This window comes from Rousettus aegyptiacus, unplaced genomic scaffold (assembly GCF_014176215.1).
Source record: "Rousettus aegyptiacus isolate mRouAeg1 unplaced genomic scaffold, mRouAeg1.p scaffold_m13_p_5, whole genome shotgun sequence".
Lineage (NCBI taxonomy): Eukaryota > Metazoa > Chordata > Mammalia > Chiroptera > Pteropodidae > Rousettus > Rousettus aegyptiacus.
The window spans coordinates 20386493-20408913 of NW_023416308.1; the positions used below are offsets into that span (position 1 = coordinate 20386493).

The 22421-nt window shown below is 48.0% G+C and overlaps 1 protein-coding gene across 1 annotated transcript in view; it reads right to left on the reverse strand.

Moving 5' to 3' along the window:
• The window catches only part of KIAA1671 (KIAA1671 ortholog), a 184199-nt gene that overhangs the window by 107587 nt on the left and 54191 nt on the right, over nucleotides 1-22421 (reverse strand). The window contains exons 3-5 of the mRNA XM_016124212.2: nucleotides 20416-20503; nucleotides 14245-17091; nucleotides 6295-6429 (exon numbers count right to left, since the gene is read on the reverse strand). Of these exons, the coding sequence (XP_015979698.2) occupies nucleotides 6295-6429; nucleotides 14245-17091; nucleotides 20416-20503 (3070 nt within the window). The remainder of the gene's footprint in view (nucleotides 1-6294; nucleotides 6430-14244; nucleotides 17092-20415; nucleotides 20504-22421) is intronic.

Genomic DNA, 22421 nt, shown 5'->3' on the forward strand with positions numbered 1-22421 from the left:
AATGAAAGGGTGAATAAATGAAGGAAAGACTACTTTTATCACCCCAGACTACAAAATTACTTTTTTATAGTCTACGAATGTGAGAAATTTGAGGACAGAAAGTAACATATTCATCTTTATATCCTTAGAGCTTTGTATGTATTAATCACTGGGTAGAGGATAGATAAATGGATAGATGGATGCATGGATGGATGGATGGATGGATGGATGGATGGATAGATGGATGGATGGGTGGATGTATGGGTGGAGAGACAGCTGGGTAAATGGATGAATATGAAATCCTCCCAATACAAAATCTTCAGCACAACTGGTCATTTGCATTTGAAAACCTAGGAAACAAAAATTTTTTGGTTTGGCAGGTTTTCATCCACAAAAGGAGCTTAAATCAGCTGAAATAGAAGTTACTTGGTCTTCTCCAGCCCTTCCAACCCAGCAGTGAAAGACAAGAAGCAATTAACAAATGGAATTAGCCACGTGTTAGAGGATTCCTGGACCTTCTAAGAGCCCTGCACACTGTCCCGTGTCTCATCATTCAGCTCCACATATACACTCCTAAAGCCGGCACATCATCCTGACTTGCGCAGGAAGAGAGGGTCACTGGCCTCTGAGCCAGCTTTTACCGGGCCTGCCGCTTGTACCTCAGCCTTGCCTCCCTTCTCCGAGCCCTGCTCCCTAGAAGACGAGGGGCCTTGGCGGGCAAGGATTGTATCTTCCCATCCCAGAAGCCCAGCGCCCAGCACACATCTCATGTGACAGCATATAGACACTAGAAAGATTTTCTCTTGTCCCATATCCTGGTTTGGAGGCCCAAGGCTCCCTTGTCAAGGACCTGACAATCTCCATTTTCTTTCAGGTTGCAATAAACAAATGCCGCTTATGGAATGACCAATGGCCATTTCCAATTTGGCCAACATCCACAACAGAGAATAGAGGACTTAAACACTGACTTCCTCAGACTCTCTTGCTACTAGGAGTGGCCATGTAACTCAAGTCTGTCCAATGAAACGTTAAGTGCAAGTCTCCTGGGGGCTGCACCGCGCAAAGATTCTGCTTTCTTGATTAAATGAGAAGACTCAGCTACCACAGCCCTCTGTCTTCCCGCTTCTTTCTTGCCTGGAAGTAGAACTAGTGCCTGACAGAGGCAGCCACTTTGGGACCATGATGCATAAAACACGAGGGCAGGTCCAAGAGACTTTCGGCGATGCTGAGCTAAGCCGGCAGTCTCCCACCTCTGAACATCTGACTTGCACGAGGCAAATTAGCCCTTTCGATTAAGCCAGTGAGCCACATTCCTGGTACACGTTCAATTCAACATGACAGGAACACAGGCCCAACCTCAAGTGTGAGAATGCCAAACAACACATTATGGGAAGAAGTCTCCGCATCCTAGACAAAGAAAAAAACCACGAAATCTTTATCTACAACTTGTCTTTTAAGCACAATCTTTGATGAGTTCTTTCTAGCAGTTCATATGTGGTCTTTCATCTTGATCTTTTCCTCCTTATTTGAACACCTGGTCAACCAACCAGAATTCAAAGAAAATCTCTAACCAGGTCCATTAGGGGAGACCTCAAGAGGTCCCTCTTATCTCAGGCTGACTGCATTCACAAGAATTACTAGTCTTGGCATTAGAATTCAACTATTTCCCCCTAATTCTCCAAGCATTATAAGAAAGTCATCAGCTCCAAATGCTTTCAAACCTCCAATCATTTTCCTGGCAGATCCTTGTACAAAGATGGCGGCATGCTGCCAGGAGGTGGCGTCACTCCTCAAAAACAAGGACCCCAGATTGATCGCCAAGAGATGTGGTGGTGGTGGGAGGTGGGGAGTCTAAACCCAGAGTTAAAATACACACCAGGGGTATCCAGGAGGGATGCATCAGAGTTTAGAGGAGCTCCAGGCCATCGGCTGGACTCTGGAATATATTCATTATACAGAGTACAGTTTCACACCCCTCAACCTTTGCCCAAGCTGTTTCCTCCACCTGTGCAAACAACTTCTCCCCAAGACCATACCCATCTGGCAAACGTGCGTTCATCCTTCAAGACTTACCACGTGTCCTTCCTCTGTGAGAGCGCCCCCAAATGGAGGCCTGCCCCCCTCTCCTCTGGGGAGGCTTCGGACCGTGAACGAATGAAATGAAGCGATGCAGATAAAGCACAGGCCGCGACACCTGGCACGTAGTAAGTGCTCAGTGAACAGTAGCCATTAGCACCCACTGAAATTATGTATCTGCCTTCTTATTTTCTATGTCTTGTTAATAGCTGCAGTCCAGTGGCTGGCACAGCACCTAGGCTATGCAGATACGTATCTGTCCAAAGACAGACTAAACCCCCTCGAACACTCCAGCCCAGTCAAAGTGGGCTGGTCACCGCCCCCAGACACGCATCTCGCATCGCTCCGCCCCCGCCCCTTTTCACGTGCTATTCTTCCCTCTCGAATGTCCCCCTCTTCTCTTCTCTCGCCCAACGAGATCATCTTGGGTCATCCTCGGGGCGCCTGGACTGCGGACGGCGTGGGGGCTGAATGACAAAATCTCCAGGGTCACCCTGCTCAGGGCCTGGTGCACGGTAGGCCCACGGGGAATGAGCTCATCGCTAAATGAGCCAGCGAATGCCGACTGCCGGGTTTGGGGATTTGGGAGAACGTTCTGGAGGTTACCGGAGGCCCACCCACCTGCCCTATTGTAAAGAACCTCCACAGCTGGTAACGCTGTGCCTTCGTAGTCATACGGGAGGAGCTTCAGGGGTGAGCTGTCACCCCAGTTCATGGTCCACAACTGAATCACCGTGTTTTATGATCCGCGCATGAGTGCAGACCAAAGGCTCACTTTATGGGGAAAACATGGTGCATCCACCTGTAGATGGGGGCAGGGGCAAGGCCCAGCATGGGGCTCAGATCTGCCATATGAACCCAAGGACCTGAGGGCACCCCTGAAAGGAACAGGGGAGGGGGAGAACAGTGAGCACTGGCCAGGGAATCAGAAAGGCGCAATTCCAGTCCCAACTCTGCCTCCAGCTACTGCAGGACCCTGGACAACCTCCTCACCAGGCCTCAGTTTCCTCAGCCACATAAAGCTCCTGAGACTAGGGACGACTTCCTGTCCCATTAGTAGCTCTTCAAAAGAATGTAGAAGAAGACGCTGACAGCAAATAATAATCAACAATATAATAATGGCGGGTGACATTTATCAGGCAGGCACGAAGTACTTTATAAGCATCGCCTCGTTTCAGCTCCACCCTCCCACCTAGGAAGCAGAGTAGTGGGAAGTTCAACAGATAGGAGTATGGACTCCAGACTCAGACCTTGGGAGAGGAAGGTAATGGCCCTGAGCCTCACTTTTCCCCTCTGTAAAACAGGAATGAAACCAGTATCTCCACCACACAGAAAGCACTGTATCAGGCATTACTATTACTATGAGCCTCCGTTTTACAGAGGATCAAAAGAGAAGCCTTGATTGATAGGTAACTCGCTGGTTCACCTCTGTGAAGTGACCAGGACAAACCAAGGGACCTCTCTTGGGGTCTGACCAGCCTGGGATTCAGCCAGTGACGGGCGGGGCTATGCAAATCTGTCCTGCCAAGTCTCAGGTGCCCTTCAGAGGGTGGCCAACCCTGGGCTGGACAAATATCACTTTCTCAGCCATACAGCCCAAGGTGTCTTGTTTCCTCATGGGCTAATGTATTCCAATCGCTGTAGGCTCAAGGGAAGAAAGGGGGCGGCAAGGGTTGGAGACAGGCCAAAAGCACAGCTCCCAGGCAGAAAGGGCCCACGTCCAAAGCTGGAAGCAAAACAGGCTCCATTTCCGTTCCGGCTCCCTACCTGCTAACTCTGTGGCCTTGGGCAAACAACTCGACCTTTCTGAGCCTCAGTTTCTTCATCTGCCAAATGAGACTCATACTCCCTAACATGGGGGTGAACTGGGTACTGACAAGGCCTGAGACCCAGGCTCGAAAAACGGAGATAAACTTGAACGTAAATTGAAAATCAACAGCACCATGTCATTACTCAAAACAGTCGCGTGAACCCCCTCGAACACTTCGCGAAGAACAAAACGCAGAGGAGCAGGGGCGGCCGGCAGGACCACGGGCTCAGGACCTCAGGCCCTACCTGCAGGGTCACCACCAGGCTAAGTCGGGGCCTCTCTCTGGGCCTCAGTTTCCCCATTTACAATGACAGAGTCAGACCAGGTGCGAAAAAAGGGAGAGGAGAGGGAGAGGGGGAGTGAGGAGGAAGGGAAGGTGGAAGAGGAGAGGATAAAGAAAAAGGAAGAGGACAGAGAGAGAGAGAAGAAAGAGTGCCTGCTGCAGCCAAGGCATTAACTGAGGATTTTCTCTTGGCCAAGGAACGGGAACCCACTTCTTTCTTTCAGCCTCCAAAGCCCAGTGCAAAGTCAGGCTTCAGAGTCATCACAAACCGAGTGAGACACCACCACCCCCTGGTGGCCACTCCCCAGAATTGCAGACGTGAGTCCTGAAAGCAGAGAAATGAGATCTTCCTCCCCAGCCCCATCCTGTTCAGGCCTCACTCCTCCAACCTCTGGAGGGGAGGAAATCAAAAGGAAGTAATGGGGGAGGGGCCTCGGGGGGCTAGAAGGAGAGAGCCCAGGCAAGCCACTGGAGGACTCCAGGGACAAAGACTTCTCAATGACAGAGAGTGGAAGAGGAGGAGCCAGGCGACCAGGGAGGATGCCAGCAAGCAGAGACTATAAAAAGACCGGTTTTAAACGCTTTTCTCTCCATAACCTTTGTCTTCACACACACACACAAAAGTTGAAGTATAATCAGATAAGCTGAGTCGGTGCCACCAGAGAGCAAATAGAGAAAAAGGGAAGAAAGAAATTGGTGGAAGGGAACATTTACAGGAAAGACCAAGCAGGCTTCAAAGGTGTGTGTTTGTGGCTGAGATCTGAACACTTGGGGAAATTTTCAAGGCTGCTCGGCAGCCGTCTGGCCCCAGGCCCACGGTCAGACTCTTTAACTCTATCGCTGCCATTCTTCCATCAGGTCTCAGCACAAATCCTGCCAGAGGCATCTTCTTCACCCCATTTTACAGGGAAGGAAACTAAGGTTCGGGGAAGCAAAGTTCCTTTTCTGTGGCCGTAAAGTTAAAGGACCGAACCTAGGATTTAATTGCTAGAGGGTCCCATGTCTCCGAGACATGAGAGCAAGCACAAATACACTCAAAAAAGGACCTGTGTCCAGGACTAGTGTCACCTCATTAAAGAAACAGCTATCTTAGATTCCTCCATATGGGGCCCGGGGCCCGGAAGGGACTTCACGAGCAAGTGTAGAACTCTGCAGATATCCAAGTATCATGGAACTAAATTTAAAAGAAAAGAAAAGAAAAGAAAAAGACAATCACAGAAAATCGGAAGTGGCAAAGCCCTGGGACTCACTTGGGGACACTGACGCGCCAGGGGTCGGGGTTCCTCCAGGGTCCAGCTGCATCGTTTACCCCCCTCCTTTGACGAGGAAGGAAATAGGCTGAGAGAGAGGAAGTGCTGACCCAAGACGACAGAACTGACCCGAGTAACAGCCAAACGGAGACTCAAAAACAAGAACGAGAATAAGGGTACGCATAACACTTATTGGAGTGTTTGCTGTGTACCTGGGACCATGTTAAACACTGCCCGCATTACTCTGTCCGAGACAAGCCACATGCCAGCCCTGTGAAGCAGATGCTATTATTATCCTCATTTTACAGATGAGGAAACAAGACAAAGGCCTGTCTACATGCAAAGCTAGATCTGACCCCAGGCGATACGGCTCCGGAACCAGCTTAACACGCCGCCCATGGTGAACACGACTGTCAGCTATTGTGCGAATTATACCATACTAGACCCTGCACACACTCTCTCCGTCCTCCAAATGGCGTGCGGGAATTGGGAATCATGATCTCGTTGTCCAGACAAAGAAACTAAAGCACAGATGAATTAAGTGAATTGCTCAAAGAGCCTGAGAGAGGACAGGGCTGGGACTCAAACCCAGGACCTTTGGATCTCAGTCCCCGTTCTCCTGACTGCCCCATGCCAGGCAGCTGGGGTTACCCCTCTGCAGTGGGCCGAAACCCGCGAGGAAGGAAGCCCTCCTCAGCAGAGCCACCAAAACCCTCTGCATCGAGAACCGCGGCAGAGCCAGTCAGGCAACACCAGATTCCCACACAGGCGCCTGCCCGCCCTTGGCCTGCTCACGCAGCTAGGTCAGCCGTGACTCTCCCTACAGCCACATTCCCAGGGCTGTCCAACGACCAACACCGCCTGCGAGTTCCATGCCAGCCACGCCAGTCACTCACCACGAAGGCCCCGGGCCTCTTGTCCTTGCAGAAGCTGTGGCTTCTCCGGGGCCCCAAGGCCGCAGGGGACACCTGCCGGAGTGGCCGCTCGTTGTCCCGGAGGGCATCCTCCCTTCCTAGGTCCCGCGGTGGCACCTGAGACACAGAACACAAGAAAAGGACTTCACTGGGCTTTGCCATTTCCAAGAAGAATATGTCACACCATGAGAGTTCATTCTACACCTAAAAGGACAAAGAAGAAAATTAAAGCACTAAAAACCACCCTTCCTCACAGCCGTCTGCCTCAATGATGAGAGGTAATCGGCAAGACTGGGTTCAGCCTGGCCTTGACCGCTTAACTGTGTGACCTTGAGTGAGTGCCTTAACCTCTCTGAGCCTTGGCCATGTGGGTAAAGACCAATAATAATAGTACTCAGCTTCCAGGTTCATCGGAGAACCAAATAAGGAACAGCATACAAAGTATATGACACAGTACTGCCACCAGGGGGCGGACGGGCACGAGTCCTGGGCACCTGGCTTGCCTCGCACTAACTAGTCTTCCCAAAGCCCGGTATGTGGGAGCCCTCCACAAATGTTAGCCAGCCTCATTACTGCCACTGGTAACTTTTGGTGACTTCATTTTAGACATCTCTCCATACACCCAAATGCACGTGCATACATGCACAGATACACAGTGAAATGATATGTGAATAGTGTATACTATCTACACTACAATCTGAATCTTGTCCTTTTCTATCTGTTCCATTTTTTTTTTTAGGGGATATAGGCACAATCCAGTAAATATGCGACTCCAGAATTGGGATTTTACATTTCACACTCCTCTCACACAGACAAGGAAAAGAAGGCCCAGAGAGGGAAAGCACAACTACTCGAGAACACACAGCATCAGCAAAGAACAAGGCTGGATTCCTGATCTTTGCCTCGTAGCCTCTTTTTTGATGCCTTATGAGACTCTCTGGTTCACCTTCTACCTCCCTGGCTGGTTCTACTCAGCCTCTCCACATTGTACAGGGTTGAGAGGGCTGTCTACAGGCAGGCACGTCCCAGGCCAGCCACAGAGCCTCCTCTTGCTATATCACTTCCTTGGAGATCTCTCGAAATGCTCCAGGACATTAAGTAAATCCCCTTTATGCACTCCTGATTCTGCTCCATGTCAGGACTCCAGATTGTCGATCCCACTGCCCAATCAACATCTACACTCACTGCTCATGCTCATCTTAGATTTAACATGCTCAAAACAGGCCTCGCGATTCCTTCCCTGCAAAACTGCTCAAGACCCTGGGGCTGCCCTCCATTTTCCTCCCTCTCTCTACCCCATCAACGAAGCTAAGGCTCTTCCTTTAAAACTTGCTGTAAACCTCACGTCGTATACCAAAATCAACTCAAAATAGATCAAAGACCGAAATGTCAGAGCTAAAACTAGAAAACCCTTAGAAGAAAAATAGGCATAAATCTTCCCAACCTTGGATGAGACCAGTTTCTTGGATATGACACCAAAAACACAAGCAACAAAAGAAAAATCGATTGGACTTCATAAAAATGAAAAACGTTTACACCTCAAAGAGCACCATTAAGAAAGTGAAGACAAGCCATGGAATGGGAGAAAATTTCTACAAATCACAAAATTACATCTGATAAGAGACTTGTGTCCAGAATATATAAAGAATAATTACAACTTAGTAATCAAAAGACAAATAACCCAATTTAAAAATGGACAAAGGATCTGAACAGGCATTACTCCAAAGCGTGCATATAAATAGCCAAATAGCCAGATGCTCAACAGGAAATACAAATCAAAACTACTATGAGATTTCACTTCATACCCACTGGGATGGCTACCATCAAAAACAGAGATGTTACCAAGTGTTGGTGAGGCTGTGGAGAAATTAGAACCCTCATACATTGCTGATGGGAATGTAAAATGGTACAGTTACTTTGGAAAACAGTCTGGCAGTTCCTAAAGGTATTTACTATGCCATTTCATATAAGCACCTGGAGCATCTGTGGATTCTGGTATTTGCAGGGAGTCCTGGAACCAATCCTCCATGGATATGAAGGGATGACTGTATATTTCAGTAAAGCTGTTAGCACCCTCCCCTCAAAATGCTGCAAGCCCCTCCACAGCCACCACCCTGGTACAAGCCTTGTCACCTCTCATCTGAGGACCACAGCAGCCTCACCAGCTCGGTCCCAACCCTGCTCACCTCTCCATCTCAGCTCCAGCGAGCACCCCCTGTGCCCACTGGGGTCTCTGCAGAACCTGCAGGACCCGCTCATCCCCATGCTGGGGCATCTTTACTTGGTGCTCCTGCCTCCCCCTGCAGATCTTGGCCTGTCCGGGTCCCTTCCAGCACTCAGATGGCACTCGTCATCCCTTAAAATGACCCTCTTAGAGTAACCTCCCCAGCGCCCACTTTTTTCTATCTCCCCAGTGATCCTACTCACTCACCTGCTTGAGGTCTGCTTGCCTCCTAGATCACTGCCAACCACTAGGACATTCAGTCACTATGAGCCACTTGTGGCTTTTGGGTGCTTGAATGTGGCTAGTGCAATTGAATATTCAATCTCACTTTATTTTAACTCATTTAAATGTAAATCATCGCATGTGGGTAGTGGCTGACTGATTAAGTGGGCCAGTCCTTCCCAGCAGCCCCTAGAACAGGGCCTAGCCTGGGCTTAGTACATTTATAAGGAGTAGTAAGTGAGGGGAGCGGTGAAGGCTAACTAGGAAATGCACCCCCTGACTTCCTTGAGTCTCCCGCATCGGCCCGTGGGCGGGGCTTAACCGCACATTATTTTGTGATATGACCCCAACAGGGCCGAGAAGCAGGCGGCATTCCTATTATACAGATGAGGGAACTGACACTCAGAGACGTCTGGCAAGGTGCCCAGGGCCACGCAGCTAGTAAGTCACAAAGCCAGGGCCTGATCTCAGGTCTGCCCAATTCGCAGTCCAGAGCTAGTCCCAGAAAGAAATCAAATCATAAAAGTACAAAGCGTTCGTCTCCCTAATAAAGAACTGTGAGAATTCAATGAGGAAAAGACCGAGGTTCCAAAAGAAAAGCAGGTAGAACATTAACAAGTGGGTTACGAGGAGACTCACGTGGCCTTGCCCGTGTGGCGAGATGAGGGATGCTCATCAGGAACATGAGCTCCAGAGTCTGATGACACACCTGGCTGTCAAGGCGGAGGGAAACGGGGCCTATCATTGCTGCTGAGGATGTAAACTGGCAGAGCCCAAGGCAGGGCAAACCGGCAGGGTTCTGCAAAACGACAACCGCGTGCGATCCTAGACAGGCGATCGTCACCCCAAACCCATGGATCTACAGTAATTCCTCACCTAACATGGCCATGGGTTCATGGGAACTGCAACTTTAGGCAAAACGACATATAACGAAACCAATACTCCCACTGTCTCATTGATGTAAATGAGAGTTAAGTTCCTATGGCATACATCTGGTCATGAAACATCACCTAACACTTCTACATAAAGACCCAAAACACATCTAACATTAAAGACTGAAATAAATGTGAGCTAGATGTACATTTAAGAAAGATGAACAAAAACAGGTAAGATAATGATTTTCCAACCTGCTTATTCTAATTCGGGGTCTCCTGGTAGCTCAGGGCACAAGGTCGGAAGCCAGCGTGGACAGGATGCCCTTCCATCACAGGGCACGCACGCACGTGCGCGCACACACACGCACACACACTCAGATGGGACAATGCAGATACACCAATTCACCCAATGTGCACATCTTTGGGAGGTAGGAAGAATTGAGTCCCCGGAGAAAACCCACACAGGCATGGGGAGAACTTGCAAACTCCACGCAGATCGTGGCCCCAACTGAGAAGCTATTTTTTTCTCTCATCGACGTTATAACCAAACGATGTTGAACAAAATGATGTTATTCAGTGACCCGCTGTACCTGCCCAGGTGCAAAATGATGTGCGTGCGTACAAGGTTTGTAAATAGCAAAAGCTGGGAACTAGTGTCCATCCACCTCTGCAGTGCAGCAATCAGAGAGAACAAGGCTTTTCTTGGGGGCTCAAAACTCTCCAAGATGCATTTACGAAAAAAATGCAGATGGGAGATCTTTGGGTTCAGCAGAGACCCTTGACCCAAGAATCCTGGAGGGAGCTTTTAAAGCTAAGAAAGTTGGGCCCCAACCCAGAGATCTCAAAAACAAAATGATCTGGGTCAAGGCCCTTGCATTCCTATCTCTTAGGATTCCTGGGGTTACTTCCATAGACAATCAAAGTTTCAAGAACTTGTACAGAGCTCTCTCTTTTATGAAAAAGGGAGGCAAAAACAAGAATATGCATTCATATTTGCTTGTATTTTTAGAAAGAAACTCAAAAAGAATGTAAGTAGGGAGGAACGAGGGGATGGAGAATGAGAGGTGGGGAAATTTTTACTCTATATCTTTAAGTATTTTTAGAGCCATGTGAAAATGTTCTCTCTTCTGAAACTAAAATAAGTAATTTAATTAAATGAAATACGATAACTGGGCCTAGGACAAAGTTTCAATGTTTGTTAAGTAAAAAAGAAAGAACGAAGAGAGAGGAACGGAGCAGGGGATCACTTTAATTACAATTCGGGGTACCTGAGCAGAACTGGCTGTGAATCAAGAAATCCTCACCCAAGGAAGCAAAGAGGCATCAAGATGTTCACTGACGCCCTGCTTCGAACCCCAAAACTTGAACCAACCTAAATAGCCATCAATAGGAGTCTGGATTAAAAAAAGAAGCCAAGCCTGGGTCACATAATAAAATACTCTGCAGCCGTTCAAAATAACAAGGGGATTATATACACTGTTTCATTTTTTGTTGTTGTTTTGTTTTTTGCTTTTGTTTTTGTTTGTTTGTTACTGTTAAGTTAAAAAAGCAAGTTGTAAGACTTTCTGTAAAATATTGCCATGTCTCATAAAACAGGACAGACTTACCTGGATCTCTTATCTGTCTAGACTAGGGTTCCTTAGCCTTGGAACTACTTGCACTTGGGGCGGGATGATTTCTGGCTGTCCTGTGCATTGCAGGGTATAGAGTAAGCATCCCTGGCCTCTATCCACTCGATGCCAGGAGCACACTCTTCCCCCAGATTATGACAACAATGTCTCAAGCTTTGCCAAAGGGGACCCTGAGGGCAAACTGCCTAAGGCAGTGGTCCTCAACCTTTTTGGCACCAGGGATGGTGCTCCTGAGAATCTAAGGCCTGATGACCTGAGGTGGAGCTGAGGTGGCGATGCCAGCACTGGGGAGTGGCTGCAAACACAGATGAATCTTCACTCGCTGCCACTCGCCTCCTGCTGTGTGGCCTGGCTCCTAACAGGCCACCACGGACCAGTACTGGTCCAGGCCTGGGGGTTGGGGACCCCTGGCCTAAGGGGCCCAGAGAGGTGTGCCCCAGTTTATGCGCCAGACTCATCATTTGGGGAAGATTTTCTTTCTAAACCATATGTTTCTATAATATTTTAAATTTACACAAACATTCACTACTTTTTACTATAAGGAAAATATAACAACATATATACATAAATAGATAAGATCGAAAAGCAACCTGTAGTGTAGAATAGCGAAAGTTATCAAACACTGTAACACCTGGTGGATACAAAAAGGAAGGGATTCAAGAGGGTCACTTTCTTATGCACTCTTGTAAGGTTTGAATTTCAACAACCAACATTTTCTACTCCTGTATTGCTTTTGTGTATTTATTTATTTATTCATTTATTTTAAGACGAAGAAGCAGAGATCTTCGAGAGAAGAGAAGGAAACAGGTAGCTGGTCCAAGTCTCCCAACCCTTAGTAAAGAAACAGATCCCCTGACAACAGCAGTGCGGGGGCCTGTGCGCCCCAGGCAGGCGTCCAAGGCCCAGCTGGGGCCCCCTCCACAGCACCCTGACTCCCCCCTGCCGCAAGGCCCCTGAGCCAGACACTGGCAAACAGCTCAAGTGTCACATTTCCAGGGCCTCTTCCCTCTCCCATCATTCTCACGGCAACAGTCTGGAGGTGGGGAGAGTTAAAAGCACGTGGGCAAAAACCACCAGTTGACCCTAGGCTCACACCTACTGGCTGTCCAGCCCGTGCTGGGTGCTGTATCTCCATTCAGCCTAGGAAGGGTGCCGTGAAGCAAGGATCCCTGTTAACTCTGATGGGGAAACGGAGACTCAGGGAGGCCAAGTGACTGCTTTACACACCCCTGGTAAAGTGGCCAGGCGGAGACTTAAACCAAGTCTGAACGTGGCGATGGGAAGAGATAAAGGTTCAAAGCCAGACTCCAAGCTGACCCACCCTTAACCTTTGGGCGAACCTTCACCTTATGATCTCTGTGGGTATGCCTCGATTGTTTCATTGCCATAACATCCCTTTCCGGGTTGAACCCCTACTCTCTTTTTACAGATGAAGAAACTGAGGCTCAGGCCCTCGGTGAAAGGGTTTGCCTTTAATCACGCCCTCTGTAAGTGGCAGGTAAGGATTTGGGCCCTGGTTTGCTGATGCCACATTATATGGGTGGGCAGGTTGCGGGGCACTAAGTCAGTTTCTAAACTGCCACCCCGGAGCATGTCATTTGTTGTGCCATCTCCAAACCTTTGCATGTGCTACGCTCCTGCCAAGAACACCCCACCTCCCTAACCAACCCACCCAAGTTCATCACATCCACTCCTCAAGGGATGGGCATGAGCCAGCACCTCCTCTAGGATGCCTTCCTGGGCCTCATGTCCAGAGTCTCGTTCTGCACCATATCATTTCCTGACCATGGGTCACTGCATCCCTTCTCCCCACAGAGATCAAAAGCTTCCTGAGGGTGGGCTTCGTGCCTCAGATTTCTTTCCCACCTTCTCATTTGGTTTCTCATTTGCCACCAGGTGGCCTACTTGAAAGCTTGAGTGTCAGGCCAGACTGGGGTTCAAATACTGGGTTTGCCAGTTGGTGCTGTGTGACCTGGGACAATCTCTCTGAGCCTCGGTTTTTTCCATCTCTACAAGATGATCATAACCACAGCATATGTTATGGGCACCCTGCCCGACACGCAAGTACAAGCCGATGGCAATGGTGCCCTGCTTTGCGATATTTTTCTCTCCACCCTCAAGCATGGCACCAGCCAGAATTTCGAGTCTGAATGTTAATAGCCCCAGAAACAGCCTCGGGCAAGGACAGATGTGAATGGGAAAATAAATACCTGGAGTATTTATTCCTGGCCCCTTGGACAGGAGAACTCAGAGGTGTCCTCTGCTCCTTCCCGGAAGTCTCCAGGGACAACGAGATTCAGTTGCCCAGAGTGGCACCTGCTTTCTCTCCTCTCCCGTTAGTTCCCCTGGGGATCACCTCCCAAAATGACTCCGTGGAAGGGTCTGCTCATTTGGGAACCCAAACCACAAAAGAGGGACTGTCACGAGGCTCACATTCAGATGGCGCACCCGCCCATTTGACAAATATTTCTTGAATGTTCACAAAATGTCAAGCAGGATGTTGAATGCTGAGATACGGTAATGAACTTGATACAACAAACTGGACTACAGGTATCAATAGATGATTCCTATTATTATCATCATTCTAGGCCAGGGGTTTCAAACTGGTGGCCCACAGGCTAAAAGGAGCCAGCAGACACACTGTTTTTTTTCAGACTGAACAGCATTTTTTAATAAGCTGTCCTCATTTCACCATGGGGGGATTACACATGAAAATCTAGATTTTTTTTTTTCAGAGTCTCTTGAAAAATCAGATCTGCCACCATTCCTACTTGTCAAGAACCAACAGGAACTGAGCAGCAGTTGCCCCTTCCGATAAGGCATGAGCTCGCCATCTGCCGCAATCCCCACCACTCCCTAGAGTCTCACACCCAGCCCGAATCTACTCATTTACATACCCACCTGGCCCACACAAGTTCTGAGTTTGATACTCCTGCCCTATGTGTTTCACCAACGTTTGGCAAACAGCCTTCATGCTCACCTTTTGACTCTCTCGGGTCCCTGAGTCCCGCCGACAGGGCGCCATTTTGGTCTCCTTGGCCTCCAAACTCTCCCCGGGGAGGCTGAGTCTCCCTTTGGGCTGTTCTCGTCTCCTCTCTCTGGCTTCCTGCATGATGAACAGGCCCTCTCGGACTTTGGCAGAAGGGCCCTTCTCCGAATAGGTCCTCTTGACATCCAGTGGTGACCTTCCACGGTCTGGTAGGTGGTCACCCCACTGGGCCACATGGCCTTCCTCTTCCCTCCCAATGGATTTCCTTGGGGTCCCTTTCTTCTGGTCAGCTGGGGACGATTTGGGTGACACATTGGCTCCACTGGCCGGATCCTCATAGGAAGCGGACCTTGACTTGGCTGGATAATTCTGACACTTTGCACGGTGATGTTTACTAGCAACAGCGTTTGTTTCATCCTCGTCAATTCCTGAGATCTTCTTCCTGGGACCCCCAGAGCCAGAAGAGGGCCCCCCTGGGTATTTTTCGGAAGGCGCTGAATATGGCAGAGCCCACAGGGGAGAGCTGAGTTTGGTGTTCGTGGCTGCCTCCGGAGTCTCTGCTGGCTGCTTGCCTGAGCTGGGTCTAAAACTGTGGTTTGTTTCAGCAAAACTGGCTCGTTTCTGGATACCCTCAGCTTCAGGCCCTTCCTTCAGGCTCCTCCTTCTGCGTTCCATCCCGCCTTGCTGGCCTGGCTTGTCCTGAGACAAGCTGCTGGTCTCGGCAGGTGGACCCTCCATCTGCTCCAGAACCTCCTGCTTCTTGTACTCAGCCATCAGGGCGTCAATGTCAAGAACGCTGGATCTGTAGCCGTCTTTGATTTTACCTGGGACCATTTCACTGACCACCTCAGGCGTCCTTCTGACAACGAGATCACTGGCTTTTGGGCGACTTTTGAAGGCCGGGGTCGTTTGGGGAGCACTACTGGGGGACGTCTTGTTCCCGCTGTCCTTCCAGTCATTCTGAAAACCAGTGGCATCTTCTGGTCGCCGATGAATCTGTACAGCGTCGGCATTGATGGTTCTTTCAGTAGAAAGATCCAGAGTCCTGTCCCCAGGAGACAATGGAACGTCCGTTGGCTTCAGAGTTTTTGGAAAGCTTGTGTGGTCATGCTCTCTGCCCTGAGGCCAGTGCTTAGTGCATGTGGTCTCTGGTGGCTCTTCAGGGTTAACGGAAACCAAGGTAGACGTTAAAAGATGAGGAGATGAAGGTGGAGCTATTTTTCTGGAACGTTCTGTCAAGCTTTGGGACCCCAACTTAACAACACTCTTTGCTTTTTGAGTGTCAGGAATCTGATATGTCACTGCGAAAAATGTCGCCCTGGGTTCCACGGGTGACCCTTGCTTCACTGCTGGGAGGGCTGGGTCCTGGGAAACACCTGGGCTCCCCTCCTGGTCCTCCACCCTACTGTGGGATGATGGAGGTTTCATTAAGGCACCGGTGGTGGGGCTCAGGTAATCTGTGCACCTCTGTTCCACCTTTGAAGAGTGTTCTGGAGACAGGAACCTGAACTCATCAAACTTCACGTCATGGGGTAAAGTCCGCCGCCTCCACTTCTCAAATCTCTGGTCCGTGGGGCTCACCCTCCGCATCCTGGCTTCAGGCTCCGGTGCCTGGACAGGCCTTCGTGCAACCTCACCAGCTGTCACGACCAGAGACCCTTTCTGCACAAGTCCATCAGCACGTGGTCGCACCTGGAAGTCAGAGGGCTCATCCTTAGCCCTAGAAGGAGGGTCTAGAGGGCAACCCCCAGGGGGATCTCTTTCTCCTGCTGAAGTGCAGCCTCCTGGCTTGTTTCTGGTGCCTTCAGGGCCCTGGTGCTGGGCCTCCCTCGCAGCAGCCTGGACGGTCCTCACACAGGTGCCCTCAGGGCCGCAGGGCCTGGCTGACCACTCGCTGGTGACCTCAGGACTCACTTCTGAGTCTTTCTTGTCACTGACCACCACCGTGGCTTTATGCCAGTTCCCAACAGTCCCACCTGTCCACTTGGGTGACAAGCAGTTGCCCCCAAATATGTCCTTTGGCTCTTGGAAGTCAGGATTGGACCCACTGACTTCCTGCGTCCCTCGAGCTTCCCAAATCAAACTGGCCCTTTGGACGGACCCCACCTGACCGTCCGGCCTGCACTCCGGGTCAGCCGAGGTGACCTCGAGGGATAGCTGACTCCCTTTCAGCGAAAGTCGGGACCTGCCACTTCGGAGCGTCACAGCTTTTTCCTCGGGCGCCGTGGGGACGGCCTCGCTGTGCACACGCTCCCCCACAGCATGCATGATGTCATAGTTGGGCTTAACCCTCTGAGACCCTGGGGGGTTTTCTGAGCACTTAAGGAAGGGGTTATTACTGCGTTTTTCAACTAGAGGGTGTTTTTCCAGGAGAGGCGTGTGATACTGTTTGGGGTCACCATTTAAGAGGGCAGTTGGTCCCGATTTCTCTGTGCCAAGGTTTTCAGACCCCCTAGAGGTTTCTTTCTTGAGGATCGTCTTTTCTGGCGGGTCCTTCCCCAGCCGCCAGCCTCTCTCGGGCCTGGGTCTGGGCTCTGAGACATGGGTCATATCACCGGGGGAGGTGGCTGAGCGACAGCGTCCTGACTGGTCAGCCACAGTGTGCCTCTCCACGTGATGCTCAAACATTGTGGCCCTCACGGTCTGGAAGCCTCCATCGTCTTCTGGGGTGCTATCAGAAGAGCTCAGGGCTCCCACCGAGCATTTGCCAGGGCAGCTGTCGGGGACTTGGTTAGAACTGTCTTTCCACTCTGTCTGCCTGGACTTCTCCCGGAATGTCCCAGGCTTCCAGCAGCTTCTTGGAGCAGATGCTTCATCGGAACCACACCCTTCCTTTTGCTGAAAAAATAAAAAATAAAATAAAATAAGAAGAAACAATCCAACATGAGTTAAAGGATTCAAAATGTAAAGTAGGAGGTGAGGTAATTGAAATGGCTGCTTTTAAAAATCACAACTGATACACCATAAAAATTTAAAGACAGAACATATCCAGTATGGGGAGAAAGAGTCTCGGATGTTGCTGGAGAGAACATAAATGGTTACGACTTTTGGACACTTCAGACTATCTGTCATGATCGCAAAATACTCATTTCCTTTAATCAGACCAATTTCCTTTCAGGATTCCGTCTTTGTCTACGAGCACAAGTCTATAGGAATAAGAAAATTCATATAGCACCGCCTGTGAAAGCAAACAATCACAGACAACCTAAGCGAAAGGCACTGGCTAAATAAATTTTGACATATCCAAACAATGGAATACCGCACAGGCACTCGGATCCACAGAAGGGGGTGGGACCTAATGTCATCTGTTGGTGTGTTGGCGGGAGAAAAGCAGACTGCAGAATCGCATATTATAATACAATACCATTTTTAAAATGGTGTATGTATCGATAAACAGTAAAGAAAAAATATAAATCAAGCTGGGAGTAAGGGAATGAAGGTAGGAGGAAAGAATTAGGATGAGAACACATTTTAATCTTTCACACTTTGGTTCTGTTCAATTTTTATAATATGCATATATTATTTAGTAATTTTTTAATCTTTTTTTTTTCTGTTTTCTGAAATAGAAATAAGGCGATTTCAACAAGTTAAAGAATTAACCAGAGGACTCACCAATTCTATTCCTGGGTACATATCAAAATAATTGAAAACTGGTTTTCAGACAAAAATTTGCAAACAAATGTCCACTGCAGCACTATTTACAATAGCCAAAAGGTAGAAACAAACCAAACTTCCATCGGTGGATAAAATGGATAGACAAAATGTGGTTTATGCATGCAGTGGAATATTATTCAGCCATAAAAAAGAATGAACTTCTGACACATGCTTAAGCATGGACGAACCTTGGAAACATTATGCAAAGTAAAAGAAGCCAGTCATAACAAGCTGTATGTGGTACGATCCCACTTATATAGGATATCTGGAACAGGCAAGTGTATAGAGACAGAAAATAGATCCATGGCTGCCTGGGGCCAGAGTTCGGGATGGGGACTGACTGGATAAGAGCTTTCCATCGAGGTGATGAAAAATTCTGTATGTAACTAGACAATGATGATGGTTACATAACATTAAGAATATACTTAATGCCACTTTTAAATAAATATAATGAAGGTAAGGCTAATCGCTCTCTAGAGGATGGAATGCCGTCAAAGACTTTTGTTTATATTTTATTAAATCCATTCTTATTGTGAAGGAATCTAAACAATATAGACAAAGTGCAAGTCCTTTAGTTTCCTCATTCAAATATTCAAATACCAGTCCCATTCCCTGATAGCAACGGATATCAGCGGGGTGTGTATCCTGGAAGAACTTTCCAGAACTTTCTCTTTGTATCAGTGTGTGCATGTGTGCATGCATATACATATGTGTGTGTTTTAGTTTTTGTTTTTTAAATTTAAAAATATATTTATTGGGTTTTTTTTTTTTTTGAAATTTTATAAGAGTTTATTTGAACCAAACTGACAACATGCCTGGAAGCAAGATCTCAAATGCTTCCTATTGTCCTTAAAAAATAGTTAAACTGGTATATATTTTGTTATATGAATTTTACCACAATAAAAAAAAAATCATCAAAGTCTGTTTATTGAGTTGAAATCTCATTACATTTAAAAGCAGGGTTTCTTTATTAACTTTTCATTTTTTGAAAGTTTTTAAACATATAGAAAGTTACAAATAAAATAATAAATTTACCTCAACCCAGCCCCTAAATTCAATGACAATCAACATTTCACCCAACTTGCTTCACACGACCCTTTCGATTCTTGCTATTGTTGCCACTATAGTATTTAATGCGAATATGAGGGGCTTAACTTAAAATTGACCCCTTTCAAACCATTTTTAAAGAAATAATTTAGAAGATTCAAGCATTAAAAAAAAAACAAAAACAAAAAAAAAAAAAAACCAGGGCAAATCACCAACTCCAAGAGCGGTGGGTACTGACATTTAGAGCTGGCTCACCTTTTTTGAAGATTTATGATGGGAAGGTACAAATGGGCTTGGAACCAAGCTCTGGTGTTTAAAACTCAGCTGAAGTTTCTTAAAAAAATGAAACCTATGCTTATCATACAATCCAGCCATTCCACTCCTAGGTATTAACCCCAGAGAAAAGAAAATAGATATCCCTACAAAGCCTTGCACGAATGTTCATAGCAGCTTTACTCGCAATGGCCCCCAAACTGGAAACACCCCAAATGTCCATCATAGGGTGAATGGATAAAGAAACTATGATCTATTGATACAGTGTAGTACTACTCAGCAATGAAAAGGAAACTACCGATACACACTACAGTGTGATAGATCTCAAAATAATTACTCCGAATGAAAGAAGGCCCTCCCCCACAAAAAAAAAAAAAGCACTGTTTCCATTTATTGAAAAATCTAGGCAATGCAGACTAATCTATAGTAACAGAAAATATTAGATCAGTGGTTGCTCAAGGGAGGAGAACACAGGGTGGGGGGCGGGGCGGGAGGATTACAAAGAGGAAGCTTGCATGCGCTGGAGAGGTTTGTTATCTTGATTGTGGTGACAGTTTCACAGGTATGCACATATGTGTGTCAAAGTCATCAACTTGTTCCACTTTAAATATATGCAGTTCACTGTATGTCAATTATACCTCAATAAAGTTCTTTTTAAACAATTAAACACTCTGTGGAAAGCCTTAACCACAAATCAGTTATACCTAGGGGTTGTTTTGTGAGCTTTTTCTTATGAAATGAACTAAATAAAAATGCTTTTGGAGCAATGTAATTGCTGGTCATTTCCTTCCTTCTGCTGCTAGGTGACGAGTCAGAGTGGGGAAGGAAGCAAGGACCATAATCAGGGAAACTTAGGTGGTTTCTATTAGCATTTTTAACCTTTATTAATTTTTTTAATAAAGCAGGCATTCTTACATAGGAAAGCCACGTCCCTCCTCCTCTTTGCATGAAACAAATAAATGCTTGGCAGTTACATTTGTCAACAGCATTTAACACCAAGGAACAGCAAATCACAATCCATCATGCCAGAAGGGACTTTCAAAGTCCCAGGATTAAAGGAAAAACTGTTTTATTGTTCATGAGAGGCTTCTGATTCTTCCCTGGGTCTCGTTAATCATAAAAGCTCTTTTCCGGTAAGTATAGCCACCCACTGGAAAAGAAGATATGCCAAATACGGCTGCTCCTTACCTTTTTACTCGGTTCCTTAGCAAGCTCATCACTCAGCTCCGAATACTTCTCATACTTGACCTCATTGCTTGAAGCCGAACTCGAAAACCTGGAACAGAGAGATCCAAGTTACTTGTATGGGGCCGGTAGCTGTGACTCCTTCCAGCTCACACCCCATAACTGCGCAGGGACCCAGGGGTGAAATCAGCACTGAGTTCATAAAAGCGACACTGCCTGATTTGCTTGGAGAAAAGACATTTCCTTTCCGGTCACCAAACTGAGAAAGGCTGGGTGGGAAAAGCCTACCTTAAACACAGCATCATCAGGCTAGCAGGAGCTCGGCTTGGGTGAAGAGACCTGGGTGCTAGTGACAGCTCTACCACCTCCCCACCGCGTGAGCTTGGGTCAGGCTTGTGACCTCACCTGAGCCTGTCTCTTCATCTATAAAACAGGGATAATTAACACCTCCCCACTGCCTTTTGTAGGGCAGATAAGAGGCTACCCAAGGTCCTAATAGCTTCACGAGGGCGTTTAGGAAGCACTGAGGATGCCCCTGGAACAATAATTAATGGCTGTTGTTAGCAACCACAGGCACAACAGCAGCCCCACAGCAGACTGGTCAAGGGACTCAGGGGCAGTGGGCAGTCATGGCATGTGTGGGGGCATGGTCCTGTCTCTGCTTCTCCAGGTGACTTTGGCCAAGTCACTGTCCCTCTCTGGGCTTGTTTACCAACTTGCAAAGGAGAAGGGGAGAAAGGGAAGTTCTGGGGCTAGAATTTTTTCCATCTCCGAGAAGTTCCTTGGAGTGCATGCTTAAAGATTAGCTCAGGGCTGCAGGCTGCAGAGAAAAGGGAGGGTAGAGAAATCAAACCACTTAACCTTGACCCATACTCGTCAATCTAGGGTCAGCCTCCTGGGACGTGTGAGGCTGTGCATGAGTTATTTCTAAACTGAGAGCCTCAGCTTCCCCATCTGTCAGATGGGAATAATCCAAGGCGCTGTGAGGATGCAGGGAGAGGAAGTGTGCGGTTCTTGGCATGAGTGCCCCTTGCCCTGTTATCTGAACTCAGGGGTTCTCAGGCCTGCACATGAGAATCATGTGGGAAGCTTTTAAAAACTGTCAAGATAGGAGCCCCTCCCCAGACCAACTGAATCAGAATCTCTGGGGATGGGACACAGGCATTGGTGTTTTTTCTAGGTGATTCTAAATGCTGAGAGTTACTGGTCTAATCCTGGCCCAGCTGGCTGTCCTAGTTCCCAGGGCGGGGAGGGCAGTCTGCCCAGAGGTCCTGCCCCCTGGAAGGAAGCCCCATCCCCAACGAAGTATGTCAGTGGCATGCATGTCATTACTGAGCTGGTAGACACACCCAGTGGCATCTCCCTGTTGTAGCCCAGAAGTCACTTGTGGCAAAAACAAAGGAGCAACAGATGTCAGAGGCCAGGCAAACTTAGAAAATCATTATTAATGAACAGGATTAATAATATCATTTAGAGCCACAGTGAATTGCAGACTTCCCATGGGCACAGTGATCCTCAGCATTATGTCTCTGTCTTTACCTTAATGCACGAAGGGAAGTCTCAGTATCACAAGATGAAGAAATTGAGGCCCGAGAGGGGAGGTGACTTGCCCAGGTTATCTTGACACATCTGATTTTATTTTGCAGGCTATTCATGGAAGTTTCAGCCATATATTAAGTGTCTTCAGACTTTAGGCAAGGAGAGCTTAGCTATGGAGACAGGCTGCCCTGGAAGCATATCAGGATCCAGGCTCACAGCCCTTCACCTTTCCTATCCGAATCTGTGAAATGGGCACGATATCTCCCCCTGCAAAGTGTGCAGGTGAGAAGCAACAAGGAAACCGAGCCCCTAGCCCCACTGCTGGCAGACGCCTCACCTGAGAAATGGAAGAGAATGCCACTTCCTCTCAGGGCTGTGGGCAAACCCGGAGAGGGGTGTGAGGTACCCAGTACGGAGTCTGGCGCCCCGCGGTTCCCCTTCTGAAGGGGCCTCTGCTGGGTAGTTTGAGG